The sequence below is a fragment of the Saccopteryx leptura genome, chromosome 2 (genome assembly GCF_036850995.1).
Source record: "Saccopteryx leptura isolate mSacLep1 chromosome 2, mSacLep1_pri_phased_curated, whole genome shotgun sequence".
Lineage (NCBI taxonomy): Eukaryota > Metazoa > Chordata > Mammalia > Chiroptera > Emballonuridae > Saccopteryx > Saccopteryx leptura.
Genome location: NC_089504.1, coordinates 335,670,192 through 335,691,207, shown reverse-complemented (window position 1 = coordinate 335,691,207; position 21,016 = coordinate 335,670,192). Strand labels below are relative to the sequence as shown.

Sequence of the window (21,016 nt, the reverse complement as noted above, 5' to 3'; positions counted from 1 at the left end):
GCACCCCTGCCAAGATGCTTGGGCCTTGGGCTTTTCTGCCTCCACTAAAGCAAGGAGACAGAGGACTGGACTTCTTCCTCATGGCTGGAATCCTATCACTGTGGCCAGGAAGAAAGATGGCACAACGAATATGGAGTCTGGCCAGTCTACAGCACTCAATTCTATACAGAGTTGGCACAGCCTAGCCCACTGGAAGGGCCCAGCCCAATACACAGGACAGTGGAGCCCTAGCAGGAAGAGGGTCTACAGACTTTCTAGTCCCCGGTAGGGCTAGCCCCTCATCCCAGAAAGGCTTAGCAGAATTGGGACCAAGCCTTACTCCACCTAGCAGGAACATGTCCACAGAGGGAACTTCCCTACGCACAGGAGGGCCTCCTAAGGCAGTAGTAAACTGAGAGGGAGCTGCTATAGACAGGAGGCCGTGCTTCTGTGCCCCTGGGGTAGATGTGAGCAGTAAGGTATGAGAGCAGGCCTGGGGCTGGGGAGGGGTAAAGTAAAGGGCCAAGGCCTGGGCCTGTGGGCCACTGCTACCTAGGCCTAGAGGGGCTGGAGTGGGTGAGGTTGGGGGCTTCTCAGGGTAGGGTGGAGGGCTGGGAAGCCTGGGCCAGGAGAGGGGCGGGTGGCCATCCTACCCAGAACCCCTGCACCCATGCTAAGTCTGGCCAGGGCCACAGGGAGGACAGATAGATGCACAGAGAACTTCAAGGCACCAGGATTCTGAAGAGCAGCAGGGCCACCCCCCACAGACAGACAGTGATTATAATAAACATCTTCAGCTTAAACTACATGATGTATGCTGAGGGTGGGTAGGAGGAGAGAAGGAGAGAAAAAAGACAAACAGACAAAGGGAGAAATATATATACAGGAAAATGAGGGTGGAATAGACACACCAGATGAATATGGCAGTGAGAGTGAAGGTGTGGGATAGAGAAGAGGAAGGAGACAGACAGGAGAGAAGAGAAGACAGCCAGAAGCCTGTACACGCAGCACTTCTGGTCCCTACAAAATAAGGCACCAGAGTCAGCAACGTTCCCGTTGTTCCTGTGGTATTAAAACAGGTGCTGAAGGGAGGAGCGGGCGGCTGCTGAAGGGTGTGGACCTTCGAGAGCCTCACACCTGTGCACCGGTGGCCTTCTTGATCAGGGGTATCTGTAAGGATGGGAACTGCCGTGAGGTCATGACCCTGGAGCCCACAACCACTACATCTAGGTCAGTCCAGTGGGCTACCCATGAAACCCTACTACAGCTAGAGGAGTACACACCTTGGACAGGTCCACGCCTGTAAGGGCATGCACGGAGGCAGGCAGCTCAGCCAGCAGTCGGTTCACTTCTGATGTTACCTTATTGTTGTCTCCACTGAGGACCACAATCTCATCAACTTTGGTCAGTGGGGCGGCGACTTTGGCCGCAATCTAGGAGGTTAGATGGGAGGAGAGCTTGGTTGGTTCTGACTCCATCCACTTGTCCTGTTCAGCATCTTCCCCCCTTTTCCATCTCACCTAAACCCCAAAACAGCCTGGGTGGCCCTTATTTGAAAGCCGTAGTCTGCGTGCCTATTGTAGGGTTCCTGTCCCTGGCCAAATACTCCCCCATTTAATTCTTCTAGCCAGCCTGTCACTATGTTCCTGACAAGGCCCAGAAAAGTTCCTGCACATACCCCACTAGTCCCAGCCTGGGGTAGGGTCCTCACCTGGGGCAGGGCCTCCAGCACCAAGGCCATCTTTGCTGAATCCCCGTATTTCTGGTAGGCCTCAGCCTTGAGCTTCATCCGCTCAGCTTCTGCCTTGCCCATTGCCTCGATGACAGATGCTTCTGCCTCGCCAATTTTTCGGATCTTCTCAGCCTCTGCCTGAGCCAAGAGGACCTGCTTCACCCTGGGGGAGTCCAGGCGGGACAGGATCAGTGGAAAGTGCCAGAGGCCCCTCAAGCCTTGCCTGAGGACCAGCAAACTCTCAAGCCCTCTGCTCTGGCAGGTAGGGGACCCATGACAGGGGGGTGCCCTGGCATTCTGGCTCTGGTCAGGGAGGGGTTACTGGCTCCCAATGCAAATGGAAGAGGGGATTAACCAGAACACCCTCTGTGCCAAGCACCATGGCAGGCCCTCAAACTTTTATCTAATTCAGTCTTCCTAACAACCATCCCATCTTCTTCTAAGTAGGGATGGAAGAGAATTGGATTCTAAGCTGTGGGCAGGAAGGTGGAAGGAGTCATGCATGGCAGCGGAGTCTGACTAATGCCCCAGCCCTTGGCACCCAGCAGCACTTACTTCTCACCCTCAGCTATCTGGTGTATGCGGTGTGCCTCTGCCTCGGCAGGGCGGCGCACCGTGGCGATAAGTTCCTTTTCCGTGCGCAGTATTTCCTGCGACTCCACTGCAATCTGCTTCTTACGCTGCACAACCTCAATCTCAATCTCTTCTTGCCGGATCTTCTGCTGTTCTCGGGCCCCTTGTAGCTCATAGGCCAGCTGGGCCTCAGCTGTCTGTGGCAGAAGTGTGGTCAACATGTCAGAGGCTAGTTGCCAAGTTTTGAGCCCTGAGCCCCAACCCGGGTATCCTATGGCTTCTGACCTTCACATTGACTTCCTCACTGAAGGCTGACTTCTGCAACTCAAAGGCTCGCTTGGAGTCAGCAATTTTGGTGTCAGCCATGAACTTCACGTCCAGCATCTCCTTCTTGCACTCAGCTTCCTGAGAGTAGGAGGGGCAGGTGCTAAGGGTCCGCTGAGAAACTATGGTCCCAGCACTCCTGAATTCCCTGTCCCTGGGGGTAAGAAGGAAAGCCAACATACCCGGATGCCTGCGTCCCGCTCAGCCTCGGCCACCCCGATGTCGGCATCTCTCTGTACTACAGCAGTCTGTGTCTTGCCCAGGGAGCTCAGATAATCCACTTTGTCATACACATCCTGGGGAAGGAAGGGGAGTCATCCCTAGGAATAGCCATAAACACAAAGGTTCCCCTCCTGTCAACCTTTCATTCCCACATGGTGGTGGGGGCTATGCCTTCCCATCAACAGTACCTTGATGGTGAAACTGAGGATCTCGATGCCCATGCGGCCGACATCAGGGGCCGCCACCTCCCGCACCAGCTTGGCAAACTGGTCCCGGTCCTGATAAATCTGCTCCACAGTCAGGGTTCCTGGGGGCAGAAGAGTCATGGGCTGGCTCCCCAGGGACCTACCCAGCTAGGAAAGGGAGGAGGCATGCAAATAAAGGTATGAGTATATGCAGGGGTTGTGCAGTCTGAGCTGGGTCGTCCTTGTTTCTCCTTAGTGGTGTTTAGTGACACGCCTCCTTCTGTAGAGTCCGGGCTGGATGAAGAAAAGTATTCCAAGCAGCACTAGATACTTGCCCAGACTGGCAGCCCCTCAGCCCCACCTCAAAGCCCTCCCCTTCACTCAAGTCACCTGAAGTTTTGTGGGGGTTTTTTTGTTTTTTTTTTTTTACAGAGACAGAGAGAGAGAGTCAGAGAGAGGGACAGACAGACAGGAATGGAGAGAGATGAGAAGCATCAATCATCAATTTCTTGTTGCAACACCTTAGTTCAGGGGTCCCCAAACTACAGCCTGTGGGCCGCATGCGGCCCCCTGAGGCCATTTATCTGGCCCCCACCGCACTTCCGGAAGGGGCACCTCTTTCATTGGTGGTCAGTGAGAGAAGCATAGTTTCCACTGAAACACTGGTCAGTTTGTTGATTTAAATTTACTTGTTCTTTATTTTAAATATTGTATTTGTTCCCTTTTTTTTCTTTTTTTTTTTTTTCTATTTTTCTGAAGCTGGAAATGGGGAGAGACAGCCAGACAGACCCCCACATGCGCCTGACCGGGACCCACCCGGCACGCCCACAAGGGGGCGCCGCTGTGCTGTGACCAGAGCCACCCCAGCACCGGGGGCAGAGGCCAAGGAGCCATCCCCGCTCCAATGGAGCGTCGCTGCGGGAAGGGAAGAGAGAGACAGAGAGGAAGGAGGGGGGGGCGGAGAAGCAGATGGGCACCTTCCCTGTGCGCCCTGGCCGGGAATCGAACCCGGGACTTCCGCATGCCAGGCCGACGCTCCACCACTGAGCCAACCGGCCAGGGCCTTTTTTTTACTTTAAAATAAGATATGTGCAGTATGCATAGGGATTTGTTCATAGTTTTTTTAGAGTCTGGCCCTCCAACGGTCTGTGGGACAGTGAACTGGCCCCGTGTAAAAAGTTTGGGGACCCCTGCCTTAGTTGTTCATTGATTGCTTTCTCATATGTGCCTTGACCTTGGGGCTACAGCAGACCGAGTAACCCCTTGCTCAAGCCAGCGAGCTTGGGTCCAAGCTGGTGAGCTTTGCTCAAACCAGATGAGCCCGCGCTCAAGCTGGCGACCTCGGGGTCTCGACGGGGTCTCGAACCTGGGTCCTCTGCATCCCAGTCTGATACTCTATCCACTGCACCACCGCCTGGTCAGGCTCACCTGAAGTTTTGAAAGAACATAGTTGAGGGAAAATGTTTCAGCTCTTCATCTAGAAACCTTGGTGGGGCCCTGGCCAGCTGGCTCAGTGGTAGAGCATCGGCCCAGAGTGTGGATGTCCCAGGTTTGATTTCCAATCAGGGCACACAGGAGAAGTGCCCATCTGCTTCTCCATCCCTCTCCCTCTTTTTTTTTTTTTAAAGGTTTTTATTTTTTTTACAGAGACAGAGAGTCAGAGAGAGGGATAGATAGGGACAGACAGACAGGAACACAAAGAGATGAGAAGCATCAATCATCAGTTTTTCATTGCAACACTGCAGTTGTTCATTGATTGCTTTCTCATATGTGCCTTGACCGTGGGCCTTGAGCAGACCGAGTAACCCCTTGTTCGAGCCAGCGACCTTGGGTCCAAGCTGGTGAGCTTTGCTCAAACCAGATGTGCCCTCGCTCAAGCTGGCGACCTCAGGGTCTCAAATCTGGGTCCTCCGCATTCCAGTCTGACGCTCTATCCACCGCGGCACCACCTGGTCAGGCAATCCCTCTCCCTCTTGCTTCTCTCTCTCTCTTCCCCTCCTGCAGCGATGGATTGATTGGTTCAAGTGAGTTGGCCTTGGACACTGAGGATGGCTCTGTGGCCTCCACCTCAGGTGCTAACAAATGGCTCAGTTGCTAAGCAATGGAGCAATGGCCCCAGATGGGCAATAGAGGACTTGCCAGGTGGATCTCGGTCGGGGCACATGTGGGAGTCTGTCTCTCTAACTCCCTCCTCTCACTAAAAAAAATGAAAGACAAAAAAAAAAACCTCGGTAGCTCTGACAGACTTCCCCCCTTCCCACCCTGCATCCCTCCCTGGCCCTGGCTTGGGGACCCTGTGAGGCTCCTCGAAGGCAGCAGAGGGACTCCTGGGCTAGGGAGGGTCTCACCGAGGATGGAACGCAGGTGCCCCTCCAGGGTCTGCAGGACGACATTTTTGATGTCCTGCACATTCTTGCCCAGGAACTGCTCACAGGCTACGGCCAGGAGCTCCTTCTCCGTCATGATCTTCACCTGTCAGTGATCACAGAGGTGCCTGAGACATGCAGCAGAGGCAGATGGAGGTCCCAGACCCAGGTGCGAAGGATGCAGCTATGTCCCTCCCCTCCTTTTTCAGGCCTAGAGGCCCAGGGGCTAGGGGAGCGGTGCAGTCTGTCTGAGGCCTCTAGTGGAGATAGCACACAAGAATTCTCACACGGAGAAATTTCATCCTTACTGACAGCCCCAGGCCCTGACACGGCCTCTCTCCTGGGCCTGTGGGGCTTGTTCCCCTATCCCACTAGTCCAATTGCTGGAATTTCTCATTAGCCAATTCCTCCCTTGAAGGCTCTTCACAGGTGGGAGACCTGAAGACTGAGGGGCAGAGAATGCAAAAATGACAATGAGCAACAGGGACAGAGACAGACAAACTAGGAAAAAGAAAGCCTAGGTGGGGTAGGGGACAGGACCAGTGGGTGTTACCCAGCGTGGGCATTCTCTTGCTTTTCCTTTCCGAGGTACTAAGCCAACAACCCCCTCACCAGAGGCCTACAACACTGCTGAATCTCTCTGCCCTGTGAAGCTGAGAGGTGGACTAAGGCAGGAAGCCTCTTACCCAGGTACCAATTTGGGAATATAACACAGTCTCTGACTCCAGAGCCCAGAGCCTGCCTCACAGGGCCTCACCTTCAGGCCCCCATACCTCCAGCCCCTACCCAGGGAACAGGGAAGGGCCAGGATTCTGGGGCTTGGCATTTCCAACACCTGCAAAGAACGGGTGGGGTTAGTGAAACAGGAGCCCTCAGCACTGGTTCTTGTCCCTTGTGGGCCCGCTGAGGAGAAAAGGGGTGACTGTTAGTTCTGCCGGGTGGCCAGGGGCCAAGCATGTTCCAGTGGCGATGACCCTTTTCTGGAAGGGGAGTGGGTGGGGGCAGGGTGCTGGAGAGAGACTGCCCCTGGCTGCCGTCCTCTCCTCCCCTCCCAAATCCCAGCATGGGACAAGGCAGCTCAACGGTCATGCGCAGGGCTGCTGAGTTACTATACCTGGGCGACACCCGTCACAGTTAAAGCTACCCCCTCGGCCGTCTCTACGTCCTCGCAGCGGGGCTGCAACGTCATAATCTCTAGGGAAATCCTGCCAAGAAATGCAAAACAGGGGCATGGGTCTGGGGGCCCAGGGCCTGGGGTGTGGGGAAGAGTCCAATACCTCACTACTCCAGCTGGAATTGGCCACAGGTCCTGTTGTGAAGGAGGGTGGGGAGCATTCCCCAAGGGGTCACAGGTGGGTGTATGCGTGAAGGGGATAGGTGGGAAGGCAGGGCAGGGTGGTACAAGTGGCTCCAGGGGAAGGAGTGTGAGTGTGCTACCCCTATATATGCATGTCCTCTGCTGCAATCAGCCTGGCTTGAAGAGTGGGAAAAGCAAGCAGAGAAGAGTGGTTGTAATGGTCTGGGCTGGTGGGAAGTGGGCAGAGTCCAGGAGTAGCTGTGTATACATCCCAAGACAGCAAGTAAATGCTGGTACTTTAGACTGTGCTACGCAGGTCACCAATGATGCCATCTGAATCTCCCCCAGCGGCCCTCCCCTCACCTGTTCCCTGGGTCTGTTCAGCAATCCAGGATGCCCCAGGAGGCTGCCTAGAAAGCTCTGCCTGGTAGCCTGGCTAAGTATGCCCACTGCTGGGCCAAGACAAGGGGATCCTGCATCTGCCCTTTGCCAGGGAAATCCTGCCTAGTCCCTCCACCTGCCAATGCAGGTTATGATGTGAAACCTACCCTATGGGGTTGGGCCCAGGTGGTCAAGTTAGGAATGGTGCCACACTAGAGCTTGCTGGTCAAGGAGAACTAAAAAGATTTGTTCTTCCCAGACAATCTGAGGCCACAAGGTTCCATATCACCCAGCTTAAAAGGGATCTGGGCATTTACAGTTATTTCAAGTAGAGTAGTGAATGTGGAGGTGGATGGGGAGGCCAGGGCCCTGCCCATTCCACATAAAGTATTCCCAGCTTCTCAGGCCTCTCTGCTGAAGCCTGTTCCTACTGCTGGTACACGGGGCAAATAAGATGGGGCTGACTCCTTCCCAACTAGAAATGGCAGGATGGGTGAGAAAGGTAGTGGTAGTATAGTTTTTCCCTGAAAAGGCTGAAGGGCAATGTCATACAGAGGGAAGGGGATGCATAAGATCACAGTTCTCTTCTAGCCTGAGGACCCACTAGCATTCAGGCTATAAAAGGGCAGGGCTTTCTGATAGTCACTGCAGCATTCACAGTGCAGGGAACTGAGAAGGTGCTCAATTGAGAGCTGGTGAATGAAGCAATGAAGATAGGAACTTGCATATTACACAGAGAGCACTTGGAGTTACTAAACACTCTGGTCTAGGAATGAATTTCATCAGCTAATGAAGAATGAGACACCAGGTCACTTGCTTTTCAAGTGAAATTGTATTCATAATAAATCTTGGACATGACCAGGCGGTGGTGCAGTGGATAGAGCATTGACCTGGGATGCTGAGGACCTAGGCTCAGAATCCTGAGGTCGCTGGCTTGAGCAAGGGGTCACTGGCTCATCTAGAGTCCCCTGGTCAAGGCACATATGAAAAAGCAATCAATGAACAACTAAGGTGCTGCAACTATGTGTTGATACTGATCATCTCTTCCTCTCTCTCTCTCTCTCTCTCTCTCTCTCTTGTGCGCATGCGTGCGCGCAAAAAAAAAAAAAAAGCAAGCTTGGGTTTCTGTAGCACTTCTTTTCAAAAAATCCCCAAGTGCCCTCATATTGTTTTACTTCCCTTTCCAAAATCTCTAAAAGGCACAGAGGGCATGATTCTCCCCATTTTATAGATGGGAAAAGCTGAAGCTAGCGATCTGCTCAAAGGCCTCTCAACAAAAAGGGAATGGCCAAGGCTTTTCTTGCTCAGGCATGTCAAGGAGATTGAAAGGGCCCAGGGTGCTCAGTGAACAGAACTGCCCATAGAACCCATCTTCTGGCCTTGCAGGGGGAAAGGCTAGGTCCTGACACTAGGGTGTCAGCCTGGAGCAGAGGCTAGCAAGGAGTTCTGTGGTACCTGGAGAACTAGGACTTTATCACCTGTGGGTAAGAACTCGCCCCACCCAGACAGCCCACCTCTGTCACAAAAAGGCCTGTGTCTCCTGCCTCAGCTTACTCACAGTTTAGGTGTGGCATCCAAAGACACCCACTGGCAGATTCTGACAGCACTTCCAGACCTCTTACTCTTTCCCCACTAGCAGCGCCAGTGGGTCAAGTCAAGGGAGCTGGGGAGCTACAGGGCTCTATCCTGGCACCCAGAGCAGCAGAGATGGGAACAAAGGGGAGAGAGCCACACTCTCGGAAGGGGAGTCCATCTGGCTCCTGCCTGCCAGGCCCCACGGGGCAGGAAGAGAGAAGGTTAGACACAGAGGAGGAAGCAGGTGGGTTATTACCTGTGCAACCCCTGTTACGAATAGCGGGACCCCCTCCGACGTCTCAATATTCTCACAGCGACACAGGATGGTCATAACCTCCAGAGACAGTCTGAGGAGCAGCCAGGGAGTAGGGAGAGGTAGGGACAGGAAGGGGTAGGAGGGGACACAGCAAACACACACAGTGGTTACCAGATAAGCACTGATGCCTGGTGCCTGGGGGCAGGGTTGCTCTCCACACTTCAGCTCCCCACTGCCAGCTCAGCCTAGGGCTGTAGGGGGACAGAGACACCCCCTTGATGGTCTGAGGCCTCTGGGTCTCTTCTCTAGCCCCCATACCTTAACAAGGAATTGCTGCTGGCTAGGGAAAAAGCCTGTTGATGCCCTGGACATATGATCTGAGGTCAGGTCACCTGGGTTGCTCACTACCTGTTTCCCCAGGAGATTTCTGGCATGATCTTGGAGACTTAACCTCAACTCCACACTCCAAACACGGGCAAACCTGTGTTTCCAGAAATTGGGAGAGGAAGGTCACTCTGTGGATTAATGAACCACAGAAAATACTGAATCTTGCTTGGGTACACACCCTCAGGGTCTGTGCTGCATATCACTAAGAAGGCAATTTAAGGACAGTAAAGCCCAAAGAAAAATTTGGATTTTGGGCATTTACGGTTATTTCAAATAGAGTAGTGGATTTGGAGGTGGATGGGGATGCTTCAGATAGGGTATCAAGGGAGACCAGGGCCCTGCCCATTCCACATTATGTGCTCCGAGCTTCTCAGGCCTCTGCTGAAACCTTCCCTCAGCACAGATTTGGGGGTGGGGTTGGGGGTGTCAATGAAGGCTGGGGTGAAAGTGTGCCCCTGCCAGAACATTCATGGGGACAATAGGGAGATGACAGAGCAATTCACTTTGGAATTTCCAATGTTGAGCACAGGCAGAGAAGAGTCATGGCAGAGAAAACAAGGCACCTCAAAGCTACTTACTTCACCCTAGCTGGGCCTCCCTAGGGCAGTGTGTGCACAAATGTCCATAGGGCAGTGGTCTAGGCAGAAGCCAGGCTGTGGACAGTGTGGAAGGTTTCCTTGAACCAAAGGGAGGGGGGACAGAGACTGAGGCTAGAGGAGCAGAAGCAGGTGGGTTGGGGTGATGGGTACCCCTACCTCAGCTCCCTCATGCCAGCCCTGGGGGCTCCGGCCATGCAGATATGCAAAGGCTGCCTTCTTTTAAGCCCTTACCACTAGCACACTTTAGTCTGAGAGGACTCTAGACCTGGCTCAGGCAGGAACCCACCAAGCTCCCTTCTGGGGAAGGTGAGAGGAGACAGAAGAAAAAGGGGGAACAAAGGAGGGAAGGAAGGAGGGAAAGTGGGAGGCTGCAGCTCAGATGCCAGAGGTGGAGGAATCACTGAAGTAAGGAGAGAGCTGCCCATATCACGAAAGATATGGCCCTGGCAGGGAAGCTCAGTTGGTTAGAGCGTCACCCCGATACACCAAAGTTTTAGGTTCAATCTACGGTCAGGGCACATAACAAGAATCAACCAATGACTGCATAAGTAAATTGAACAACAAATTGATGGGGTTTTTTTCTCTCTCTCTGCTTTCTTCTCTCTCTAAAATCGGTAAGTAACTTTATGCCTGACCTGTGGTAGCTCAGTGGACAGAGTGTCAACCTAGAATGCAGAGGTCGCCAGTTCGAAACCCTGGGCTTGCCTGGTCAAGGCACATACAGGAAGCAACTACTATGAATTGATGCTTCCTGCTCCCCCCTCTTTCTCTCTCTAAAAATCAATAATTTTAAAAATAATCAATAAATAACTTTAAAAAAATAAAGTATAGGATATGGCAGCAAAGTGCAGCAGAAGGGACCTCACTGAACCTGTAGAAGAACAGCTGACACTGAGAGTGGGTGACATATGTAGGATGGCTGTGGAAAGTACCTTAAAAAGGAGTCTGAGGACCCAGGTGGGGTTAGAAGCCTCTACTCTGATCTGCGAGGCTCCTCTGGCCTAGGGAAATAAGGCTTCAGCTTGTAGAGGAGTCCCCCAAGCAGGCTAGGGATTGGGGAAGGGGCTGCCCCAGAACAGGGCCCAAGAAGAGGCCCTGCAGACTCACACTGTTCCACAAGTGGAACCAGAGGGAGAATGCTGAGCCTGGGTGTGCACCTTCCTAGAACAAGGTACAAGGTCCTCTATACTTCACTTCCAAAACTGCTCTCAGAGAAGCTTGGCCCTCTCAGGGCTCTGCTCCTTGGAGCAAGAAGCTGGAGTACGGGACCAAGAACTGAAACAAAAAGCTTCAGAGTAGCCCCTAGAAGCGGATGCCCATGCAGGACCAGTCTTTCGGCAGGTCGCAAATTCTCTGGGTCTGACTATACACTGAGGTGTTTGGACAGGATACTCTGTTTATCCCAGGACTGTCTGGCATATGGGGTAAGGTGGCAGTGTCTCTAGAGAGGACCACCCATAGTTTCTGACAGGCCAACTGGCCCACTCAAGAGTGCCTAGGAACCTCCTCAGAGAAACTTGTGACCAGTATTGATTACTCTGACACTTTTGACCTTAGGCCAGAAGAGTCCTGCAGGATCCCACTTAGGCAGAGCAAAATGAGGAGAGAGATGGAAAAGTGGGAGGGGTTACTGGACAATCAGTGAAGTTAAAAAGTTCTGACATGCTTCCCATGCCCCTGACCACAGCTGACACCCTCAGACTCCCTGAAGCTGCATGCACTGAGAGCTCATTGTAGCCATGGGTCTTCTCTCTGCTAAAAGGTGGGGACATGGTGGAGGGGGAATATTCCACTGGAATGTCCATCGCTTCCCCTTCAGATGACACCCCTCCCCCCACATGTCCATGCCTTCACAGCTCTATTGCCCTCGTCTGGGTCCTGAGCTGGAAGGATCTGGGCCCCTCCCCCAATCTCCCATGGATAGGAAGGGGTGATGGTGGAAAGGTGGCTGGCATGCCTCATTTCCTTCTGGTGGGCAGTGAAGATGGCAGGAAAGGTCCACATCAAATCTGGCCCTGCCTGGGGTTCTGGGAATTTCGCAAGTATAGCCTGATAACGGGCCCCTCTGGGGAGCTGAAATACCCCCTGCCCCTAGTCTTTCCACACTGGCTTAGGAGGTCCAGACCTGCACTAATTCCTTAGATCCCCACCCGTCTCTGACTCACTTTTGTTACAGAGCCACTTCAGACTGTACATTTATTCTCTGCTATTTAGTCCCTGCTGGCATTGTCCAAGGGCCTGCAAAAGTGAGGGTGCATATAAAGGGTCTCTTCAGCCTTTCCTCCCTCCTTAGACCCACTCTGTAAAGGGCATTGGGATTCTGCCTGACAGGACCCTGAATTCTCTGAGACAGAAGCGATGCCTCCAGAGTAAAACAGCACCCCTGCTACGAAGGGGGTGTCCACGGACAGATCTCCAGCATCCCTGTGCAACTTATTTTGCCTGCTTCTTTGGAGGCCCCCAACCCCAGAATGAAATGTGACAAGTGGCAGATGCTCTAGCTGACCTGTGGGGAAAAGGGGGAAGGCTGGAAATCCTTTTTTCTCTTGCCCACTAGGATGCCAGGTTCCCTGAGCCCCCAGGCCCTTACCTCTGAGTGTCGGAGATACACCACCAGGCCCAGGCCCAGCCACCAAACACGTACTGTTTATAGTCCGAACCACAGCAGCCCCCTGGAGAACAAAGTAAAAATACTGCTGGTCATTCAGCTCTTGGGTTTGTCTACCCCCCACCCCTTCCAATCCCTCCAACAGTAACCCTGGGCTTTACCTACTTGGACACTTAACACATCCCACTGTCGGGTGTCAGGTGCTGAAGTTACACATAAATGGGAGACATGACCTTAAGGGTCTTGGAATCTAATTTGGTAGACAGGCAGTTTGCATAAAAAGGGAGATATCCCATGAGTAAGTTAGAATGTAAGTGCTTTCAGAGAACAGAAAAGGTCAATGGGCAGGAGTGAGCAGCAACCATTCATTTAACAAAGAAGTAGAGTATTTTCTGTGCTAGGAATACAGAAATGAAGATAACAAGTCCTGTCTTGAAGGAAGTGAGACTAGAAAAAGGGACCCTCTCCTGAGATGACTGTAATACCATGAGATGCACCTATTATATTATCAGGGCAGGTGCAGAGAGGGAATGCAGGCCCCCCCCCACACACACACTGGGAGACTTCTGGGAGGGATGGAGGGAGTCTCGAGTCAAGGTGGGAGCCTTGCTTAAGCCTGGCAGACACATCTCAGTGAGGCTGGTCCTTTAATCCCAGGCATTCAGAGTGACTTTGTTCCTCTTGTGGGAGTAGATGGGGAAGCAAAGACCTCAAAACAAAGGCTAACATAGGGTACCAACAGGAAAAGTGAAGATAAAGGGAAAAGGTATAAAAAGGAAGTGGTTCCTGGAAACTATGTATTAACTAAACAGAATGTTGAATCTGGCCTGGACCCAGATTCATGCTGTGGACATGCTTGGCATGCTCTCTGTACAGAAACTAGAAAAATCAATTCCTGAAATTCTTGTTGTGAACCCTCTGGCAAGAAAACTTTCATAAAAGCTGGAGAGGTGCCCTGGCCAGGTAGCCTGGTTGGTTGGAGCGTTGTCCTGAAACGCCAAGGTTGTGGGTTTGATCCCCAGTCAGGGCATATACAAGAATCAACCAATGAGTGCATAAATAAGTGGAACAACAAATCGTTGTTTCTCTTTCGCTTCCTCTCTCTAAAAAATAAGAAAAATAAAAAAAGCTGAAGGGGCAGGTCACTTGCAGTGCAAACATATGTACGGGAAACATGATTCAAAGGAAATGTGATTTGTATATTTAAAACAAAGGGAATGTGATTTGGGAAAAAGCCAGTGGGTGCCATCATTTCCCTTTTCACAAACTGGGGTTTTCAGGAAACCTTTAGGGTGTTGCCTCCCAAGGTCAAGGGTCAGGGATAGTTCACTACAGGCGAGTTACACTGTCTGAGAACCCATGGCAAGTGCAAGGCAGTGGTAGGAGAGGGGCGGATCACAGAGTGCCTCAGGTATCAGACCAAGGAGCTGTGAGTATGTGTGTGTACTGTGTGTGAGAAATGGGGGGCCGCATAGGTATTTAAACTGGGGAGTGACAAAACTACATATGCATTTTAGAAACACTACTTTGCGCAAGGAGGAAGAAACTGGGAGATTGGGTATGAGCCTCTTGCAGTGACCTAGGCAAAACAAGGTGCCTCATGCTAAGAGATAACTTCCAGAGAACTTTTTTTTTTAATTCATTTTAGAGAGTAGGGAGAGAGACAGAGGGAGAGAGTGGGAGAGGTAGGGAGGGGGAGGAGTAGGAAGCATCAACTCCCATATGTGCCTTGACCAGGCAAGCCAGGGCTTTTGAACTGGCGACCTCAGCGTTCCAGGTCAATGCTTTATCCACTGGCTACCACAGGGCAGGCAACTTCTAGAGAACTTCCTGTGTGAGTGGAAATGTTCTATAGCTGCACTGGGAAATACTGGTAGCCACTAGGCATAGGTGACTATTGAGTAACTGAAATGTGCCTGGTATGACAGCACATACATTTTAATTTCATTAACTTAAAACAAAGTGGCCACATGTGGCTAGTGGCTACCGCATCAGTGTACCTCTACAGCAGGGGTCTCAAACTCGCGGCCTGCCAAACAATTTTGTGTGGCCTGCAGACTAATCCAGGAAGTTCAAAATATTTTGGATAAAATTAAGTAAACCCGTGGATTAGTCTGCGGGCCGCGAGTTTGAGACCCCTGGCTCTACAGTCTCGATCTAGGTGGATGGTGAAGCCAGCAACCAAAAGAGATGTAATGGAGAGAAACTCAAACTGGAAATAAGTTTTGGATGAGTGGAAGCAATGGAACAAAGTCCCAGGAGTGCAGAGGGCCCGTCAGGTCTGAGAACTGGCATCTGAGACTGCTCATTAAATAGCCAAAGCAGTTTTCTGGGGCTGCTGCTATGCATAGCAGGCAATTAGCTGGGCCAGAGGTCCAGGGAGCAAAGATCAGCCCATATGTGAGTAGGGGTGGGAAGAGGAGGTCTTAGGTCTCTGTCTCTCTGTGGTGAAAATACCTGTTCTCAGGGCTGCCGTTCAATGGAAGCTGTTGCGGGTTTCTCTGCCCTGGGGAGTGGGGTTCGGGAGGCCTCTAAGCACAATCTGTCAATCTGAAACCCAAACCATCTCAGGATCCAGTGAAACTGGAAGATGGTCAAAAATCACAGCTTGTTCCACTTCTGGCCGGCTGGGGGCTGGGGTATGGCTGCCTCTAGCCAGTTACAGGGTACTTTTCAATGTGCCAGGGGAGGAGGTGGTAGCGATGGGGGAGGCTGGGGGGAGGCCTGGGGTGGGGTTGGGGGGAATGTCCACCCTTTACCTTTAACTTAGTCTTTGACCTTGGGAGCAGGCTGCCACAGCTCAAGCTGGGTCTTGGCCAAGGGCAACATGGCCAGGTTCCCAGGGGTAGCAACAACAGGAAGCTGGGACTGCCAGACTGCCCCACTCCCAGCAGCCTCCTCTTCAGGAAGGCATCCTCCTCCCAGCTTCCTGGCCACACTAAGCCTGAGCATCATTCCCAAAAGATGACACTTAGGTGCCCCTTCCTTGCTTGCCCTTCCTGTCTTGAGACATGAAAGTTCTTCCTAATTTCACCTCATTTTTTTCTAAGAAAACTTGCTTTCCTTTGTCCTCAACCAAGCTGAAGAATCACAAAACACCCCTAGATAACCTCTGCCCCACTCTTAGCCCCTCCCCAGACCCACTCTGCCCTCTCAGGGAAAACTCCTTTCCCCCTCTTCCACCTCCTTTTTCCTACTAGTCCAGAAGGTCATACTCTACAAGAGGGATTTAGGCCTGACCAGGCGGTGGCGCAGTGGATAGAGCATCGGACTGGGATGCAGAAGGACCCAGGTTCGAGACCCAAGGTCGCCAGCTTGAGCGCGGGCTCATCTGGCTTGAGCAAAAAGCTCATCAGCTTGGACCCAAGGTCGCTGGCTCCAGCAAGGGGTTACTCGGTCTGCTGAGGCCAACGGTCAAGGCACATATGAGAAAACAATCAATGAACAACTAAGAAGTCGCAATGAGCAACGAAAAACTAATGATTGATGCTTCTCATCTCTCTCCATTCCTGTCTATCTCTGCCTCTGTAAAAAAAAAAAAAGGGAGTTAGCTCTTTTTTCAGCCACAAGAGCCCTAGTAGTCCAGCAATGATGGAATGTTCATAAATGCATAAAATAAAACATGTAAGAAACAAATTTTATTGAAAGTTATCAAAATATTAAAACAACCAAATATGTGGCATAGTATGTATATATGGTATGTAATACATAGTAACATGTGTCATAGTGTAATATATTAATAATAAACTATGGTAGATCTAATATTCAGCTTAATTTAAAAGTAGTGATGAACAAAGTGATTTTTAAGGTATTATAACAAATGCAATGTGGTAGGAAAATATCTGTTAATACCATCATAGACTGTCAGAGACATTCATAATCACAGGAGATGATAAATATGAATGCACTTGTCCAGCTGTGTAGCTCAGTTGGTTAGAGCATAGTCCCGCTACACCAGAGTTGGGGGTTCGATCCCCAGTCAGGGTACATACAAAAATCAACCAATGAGTGTGCATGGATATGTGGAACAATAAATCAATCTCTCTCTCTCTCAACTCAATAAACAAAAATTAAAAAATATAAACGCACCTTTCTCTTCATCCAAATGCACAGACCTCTAAATTCCAGCCTGACCTGCAGTGGATCAAGCATCAACCCAGAATGCTGAGGTTGCCAGTTTGAAAACCTGGGCTTGCCTGGTTAAGGCACATATGAGAAGTAACTACTATGAGTTGATGCTTCCTGCTCCTCACCCTGCCTTTTTCTCTCTCTTGATCCTCTCTCTAAAAATCAATAAATAAAACCTTTTAAAAAGTCCTGGATGGAAAGCTTAGTTGGTTACAGCATCAAAGTGTGGAGGTTGTTGGTTCTATCCCTGGTCAGGGCACATACAGAAACAGATCAATGTTCCTTTCTGTCTCCCTCCATACCTCCCTTCCTTTCTCAGTAAAATCAATCAATTAAAACAAAAAAAACAAAACCTTAAAAAATAGAAATAAATAAATTCTAACTGCAATCCCCAGGTTAAGAACCTCTGATTTATTATAGAGATGAGAAAAAGATGTATGGCATTTCGATTCCCCTTTTAAAGTCCCCAAACAGGCCCTGGCCAGTTGGCTCAGTGGTAGAGCATCGGCCTGGCGTGCAGGAGTCCTGGGTTCGATTCCCGGCCAGGGAACACAGGAGAAGCGCCCATCTGCTTCTCCACCCCTCCCCCTCTCCTTCCTCTTTGTCTCTCTCTTCCCCTCCTGCAGCCAAGGCTCTATTGGAGCAAAGTTGGCCTGGGCGCTGAGGATGGCTCTGTGGCCTCTGCCTCAGGCGCTAGAATGGCTCTGGTCGCAACAGAGCGACGCCCTGGATGGGCAGAGCATTGCCCCCTGGTGGGCATGCCGGGTGGATCCCGGTCGGGCACATGCAGGAGTCTGTCTGACTACCTCCCCATTTCTGGCTTTGGAAAAAATACAAAAAAAAAAAAAAAAGTCCCCAAACAGAAACAGAGTAAAAGGTTTTAATTAAGACTTTATTTATTTATTTATTCATTTTAGAGAGAGAGAGAGAGAGAGAGAAGGGAGGAGCAGGAAGCATCAACTCCCATATGTGCCTTGACCAGGCAAGCCCAGGGCTTTGAACCAGCAACCTCAGCGTTCCAGGTCGATGCTTTATCCACTGTGCCACCACAGGTCAGGCAACGGGGATAGACAGTCAGACTCCCGCATGCGCCCGACCAGGATCCACCCAGCACGCACACCAGGGGGTGACGCTCTGCCCCTCCGGGCGTTCCTCTGTCACGACCAGAGCCACTCTAGCGCCTGAGGTAGAGGCCAAGGAGCCATCCCCAGCGCCCGGGCCATCTTTGCTCCAATGGAGCCTTAGCTGCGGGAGGGGAAGAGAGAGACAGAGAGGAAGGAGAGAGGGAGGGGTGGAGAAGCAGATGGGCGCCTCTCCTGTGTGCCCTGGCCGGGAACCGAACCTGGGACTTCTGCACGCCAAGCCGACGCTCTACCACTGAGCCAACCAGCCAGGGCAAAAGGTTTTATATTATAGAATGGAGGAGGGCCTTGGCCAGATAGCTTGGTGGAGTAGCTCGAGCCCCTTCCTCCAAAGCATGGAGGTTGCCAGTTTGATCCTTCAATCCTCCGTCAGGGCCCATACAGGAACAGATATTCCTGTCTTTTTCCTTTTCTCTCTCTAAAATCAATAAAATAAACATTAAAAATATATTTCTTTTTTGTATTTTTCGGAAGCTGGAAACGGGGAGGCAGTCAGACAGACTTCTGCATGTGCCCGACCGGGATCCACCCGGCATGCCCACCAGGGGGCAATGCTCTGCCGCAACCAGAGCCATTCTAGAACCTGAGGCAGAGGCCACAGAGCCATCCTCAGCGCCCGGGCCAACCTTGCTCCAATGGAGCCCAGGCTGCGGGAGGGGAAGAGAGGGACAGAGAGAAAGGAGAGGGGGTGGGGTGGAGAAGCAGATGGGTGCCTCTCCTGTGTGCCCTGGCTGGGAATTGAACCTGGAACTCTTGCACGCCAGGCTGATGCTCTACCACTGAGCCAACCGGCCAGGGCAACATTAAAAATAATTTAAAAAAATAAAAAGAATGGAGGGGAGAGGTTAGACAACCAGAAAAAAACTCCAGACTTCTCAGGTGAAAAAGATGACCATCTTTCTGAAATTGGGCTTAGTGAGATGCCCCTGGACTTAGACACAGGCCCAAGTAACCAGGTAGGGCAGGGCGGGGAGTAGTTGCGCTATTCTCCTGGGAGTTCATGTGTAAGAGGGAGCTGCGCCTCAGTCAGGTCATATCAAATCCCAAGTACTGTTATGCTAGGCATCATCATCCCTCCCTCTTCTCGCATGCTTCCTTGATTCCAACACTTTCAATCCTCAGCAAGGCTTCTTCTCTCTACCCCTAAAACAGCTTCCAAATTAGCACTGCACTGGCCTCTGGCAAAAGGACCGGATTTCTGACAACTAGAAAGTACAGAGCAGCCCATCTCAGAGGTTCCTCTTATTCTTCCCCAAACAGGACTGGAGCTTCTGTCTCCTTAGCTCAGAGTCCAGGCTTCCAAAAAGAAACTCCACAAGAAAAACTGCAGATTCGGGTTATAAAAGCCTTCTTTAGGAGTGTAGGCCGGGAGACTGGTCCAGGTCTTGCAGAGGTAGGTGCACGTATGGCCTTAAGTGTTCTTGCTCCCAAGGCTATTTCAGGTCTTTAGAAAATGGAAGTATCTTATCTCCCACACATGAGTAAGATCTTGATCAGGGAGAGTGGGAATTTCCTACCCCTGTGCAGTGATTGATTTTGAAATCCAGACTGAGCCAGAGGCCATGTTCTGGGCTAAAAGTTTCTCAAGGAAACTTGATCAATCTTGCCTAAGGGTGGGCAGCTACAATACCTGGCTTAGCCTACCCACTTCTAACCACTTCTGCAGCCAGCCCTAAAACTGCACACATGCTGAAAATCGGCGTTGAGAGCAGCAAGTAAGCCAGGCCTCCAAGCTGTCAGGAACCATGGACTAACCCTCCCCAGCTGCTGGGAGCCAGGGCTGCTGCACAAACTGGTGCCTTGAAAACCTTCAGCTACCTTCCAAGAAACCCAAATATACAATTTAAAAGGTAGCCTTAAGACAGATACCTCTCCCCTCCCTAAGACTGTAGTCCCCCAGCCGCATCTAAGCTCGCAGAAATTCTGGAGCTTGCAGCATTTTGCAACGGGCGCGGCACAAACCAGAACCCGGTTTCTCAACCTGTAGAGGCCGCGCCCGCTTCTCCCGAAAGAGCAATGCCGGGAAACCCCAGCAAGCCCCGCCCTGCTGGGGATTAACGGGTCTCAGAACGGGCCAGGAGACACGATCCCAGTCCCGGGGCCCCTGCCCACATAGGCACCTGCCCTCTAGAGCTGCGCGAGCCACCCCCAGTCCTCCGCGCTGAAATTCAGCCAAACCGCTGTTCCTCTCCCTCCCGGATCCCCACGGCTTCAGCTCGGGACCCCCAAGGCCACGGAGGAGGGACACTGCCTAGAAAGGAGGCGGGGAAAGGAGGAGATAAACACGAGAAAACAGGCAGTGGGCGAGGAACCCCTGGTGGGTGCTGAGAGGCGTGGGACACCGCAAGTGTGAGTACTGGGGACTCTCTTAGGGGGTGTCAGGTGCGGCCCGGAGCGCGTAGCCTCAGGGCCGATACTCGGCGCCCCCACCTCGGCACTGCCCTCCACCCTCGGGGCGCTTCCCTGGCCTACCCTCCCTGTTCGCTCCCCAGCCCGAGCACCCCCCTCCTCCACCTTCGCAGGCACAGCCCTCCCCCACCACCCTCCGCACTGGCGCTCCGGACCCACCCCTCTCGCTGCCCCTCACCTGAAACCACCAGCGCCTCGTTGGGCCCTACCGTGTGGCAGTTGCCCATGGCGCCGGCGAGACGGAGGGCCCTCAGAGCCCGCAGAGACCTGGACAGCAGCAGAGAGCCCGCACCCGCCCGCACCACCGACCGCGCCCAGCCGATCTCGTCACCCCCAGCGACCGCCCGCCTACTTGCCCGAGCCCCTCCGCGGTCGCAAAACCGCCGGAAGTGTGGCGGCGGAGGGCGGGGCCGGCACGCTGAGAGGGAGCAACGCGCGCAAGCTTGGGGAGTCAACGTGCTTTATTGCACGGGGGTCGGTATCGCCGGGCCCAGCCCTGAAGCACCCCGAGCAAGGCAACCCTCTACTCCCACCAGGCGCCTCGACAACTGCCCTGCCTCACCTCCCATCACCCACCTTACAGCAGCTGGCCCTGGAGCCAAGCTGCCTTGGTTCAAACCTCAGTCCCTACCCTTACTTAATAGCTGGGCGAGTCCCTTACCTCTGTTGTCTAACCCTGTTTATCTGAAACGGGGATAAGTGAACTACCTACCTACATGGTTGCAAAGGGCCCAGTTCAGTAACCCCAATGTTGGCAGTACGTCAAATTACCAATTCCCAATTCCCCCTCTAAACTGGTTTATCTTCAGATCGCATAAATCTTTCGCTTTTTACAAATTCCCAGGCTCTCGTC

At 52.2% G+C, this 21,016-nt stretch overlaps 1 protein-coding gene across 4 annotated transcripts; it reads right to left on the bottom strand.

Annotated features, from left to right (window-relative positions):
* Nucleotides 1-671: 671 nt before the first annotated feature.
* On the bottom strand, nucleotides 672-20,983 carry FLOT2 (flotillin 2). 4 transcript variants are annotated; one of them, XM_066363682.1, is made up of 11 exons: nucleotides 20,342-20,983; nucleotides 12,467-12,548; nucleotides 8,891-8,981; nucleotides 5,364-5,487; nucleotides 3,019-3,137; nucleotides 2,791-2,904; nucleotides 2,570-2,689; nucleotides 2,267-2,481; nucleotides 1,691-1,874; nucleotides 1,263-1,412; nucleotides 672-1,149 (listed from the first exon to the last, which is right to left on the bottom strand). In XM_066363682.1, exons 1-11 carry the CDS (start codon nucleotides 20,388-20,390, stop codon nucleotides 1,111-1,113), a joined length of 1,287 nt encoding a protein of 428 aa, XP_066219779.1. In that variant the 5' UTR covers nucleotides 20,391-20,983; the 3' UTR covers nucleotides 672-1,110. The 4 variants fall into 4 exon arrangements, with proteins under 4 accessions (XP_066219779.1, XP_066219778.1, XP_066219780.1 ...); XM_066363681.1 differs by lacking the exon at nucleotides 8,891-8,981 and adding an exon at nucleotides 6,496-6,586; XM_066363683.1 differs by lacking the exons at nucleotides 12,467-12,548; nucleotides 20,342-20,983 and adding an exon at nucleotides 6,496-6,586 and having other exon boundaries at nucleotides 8,891-8,972.
* Between the last annotated feature and the right edge of the window lie 33 nt (nucleotides 20,984-21,016).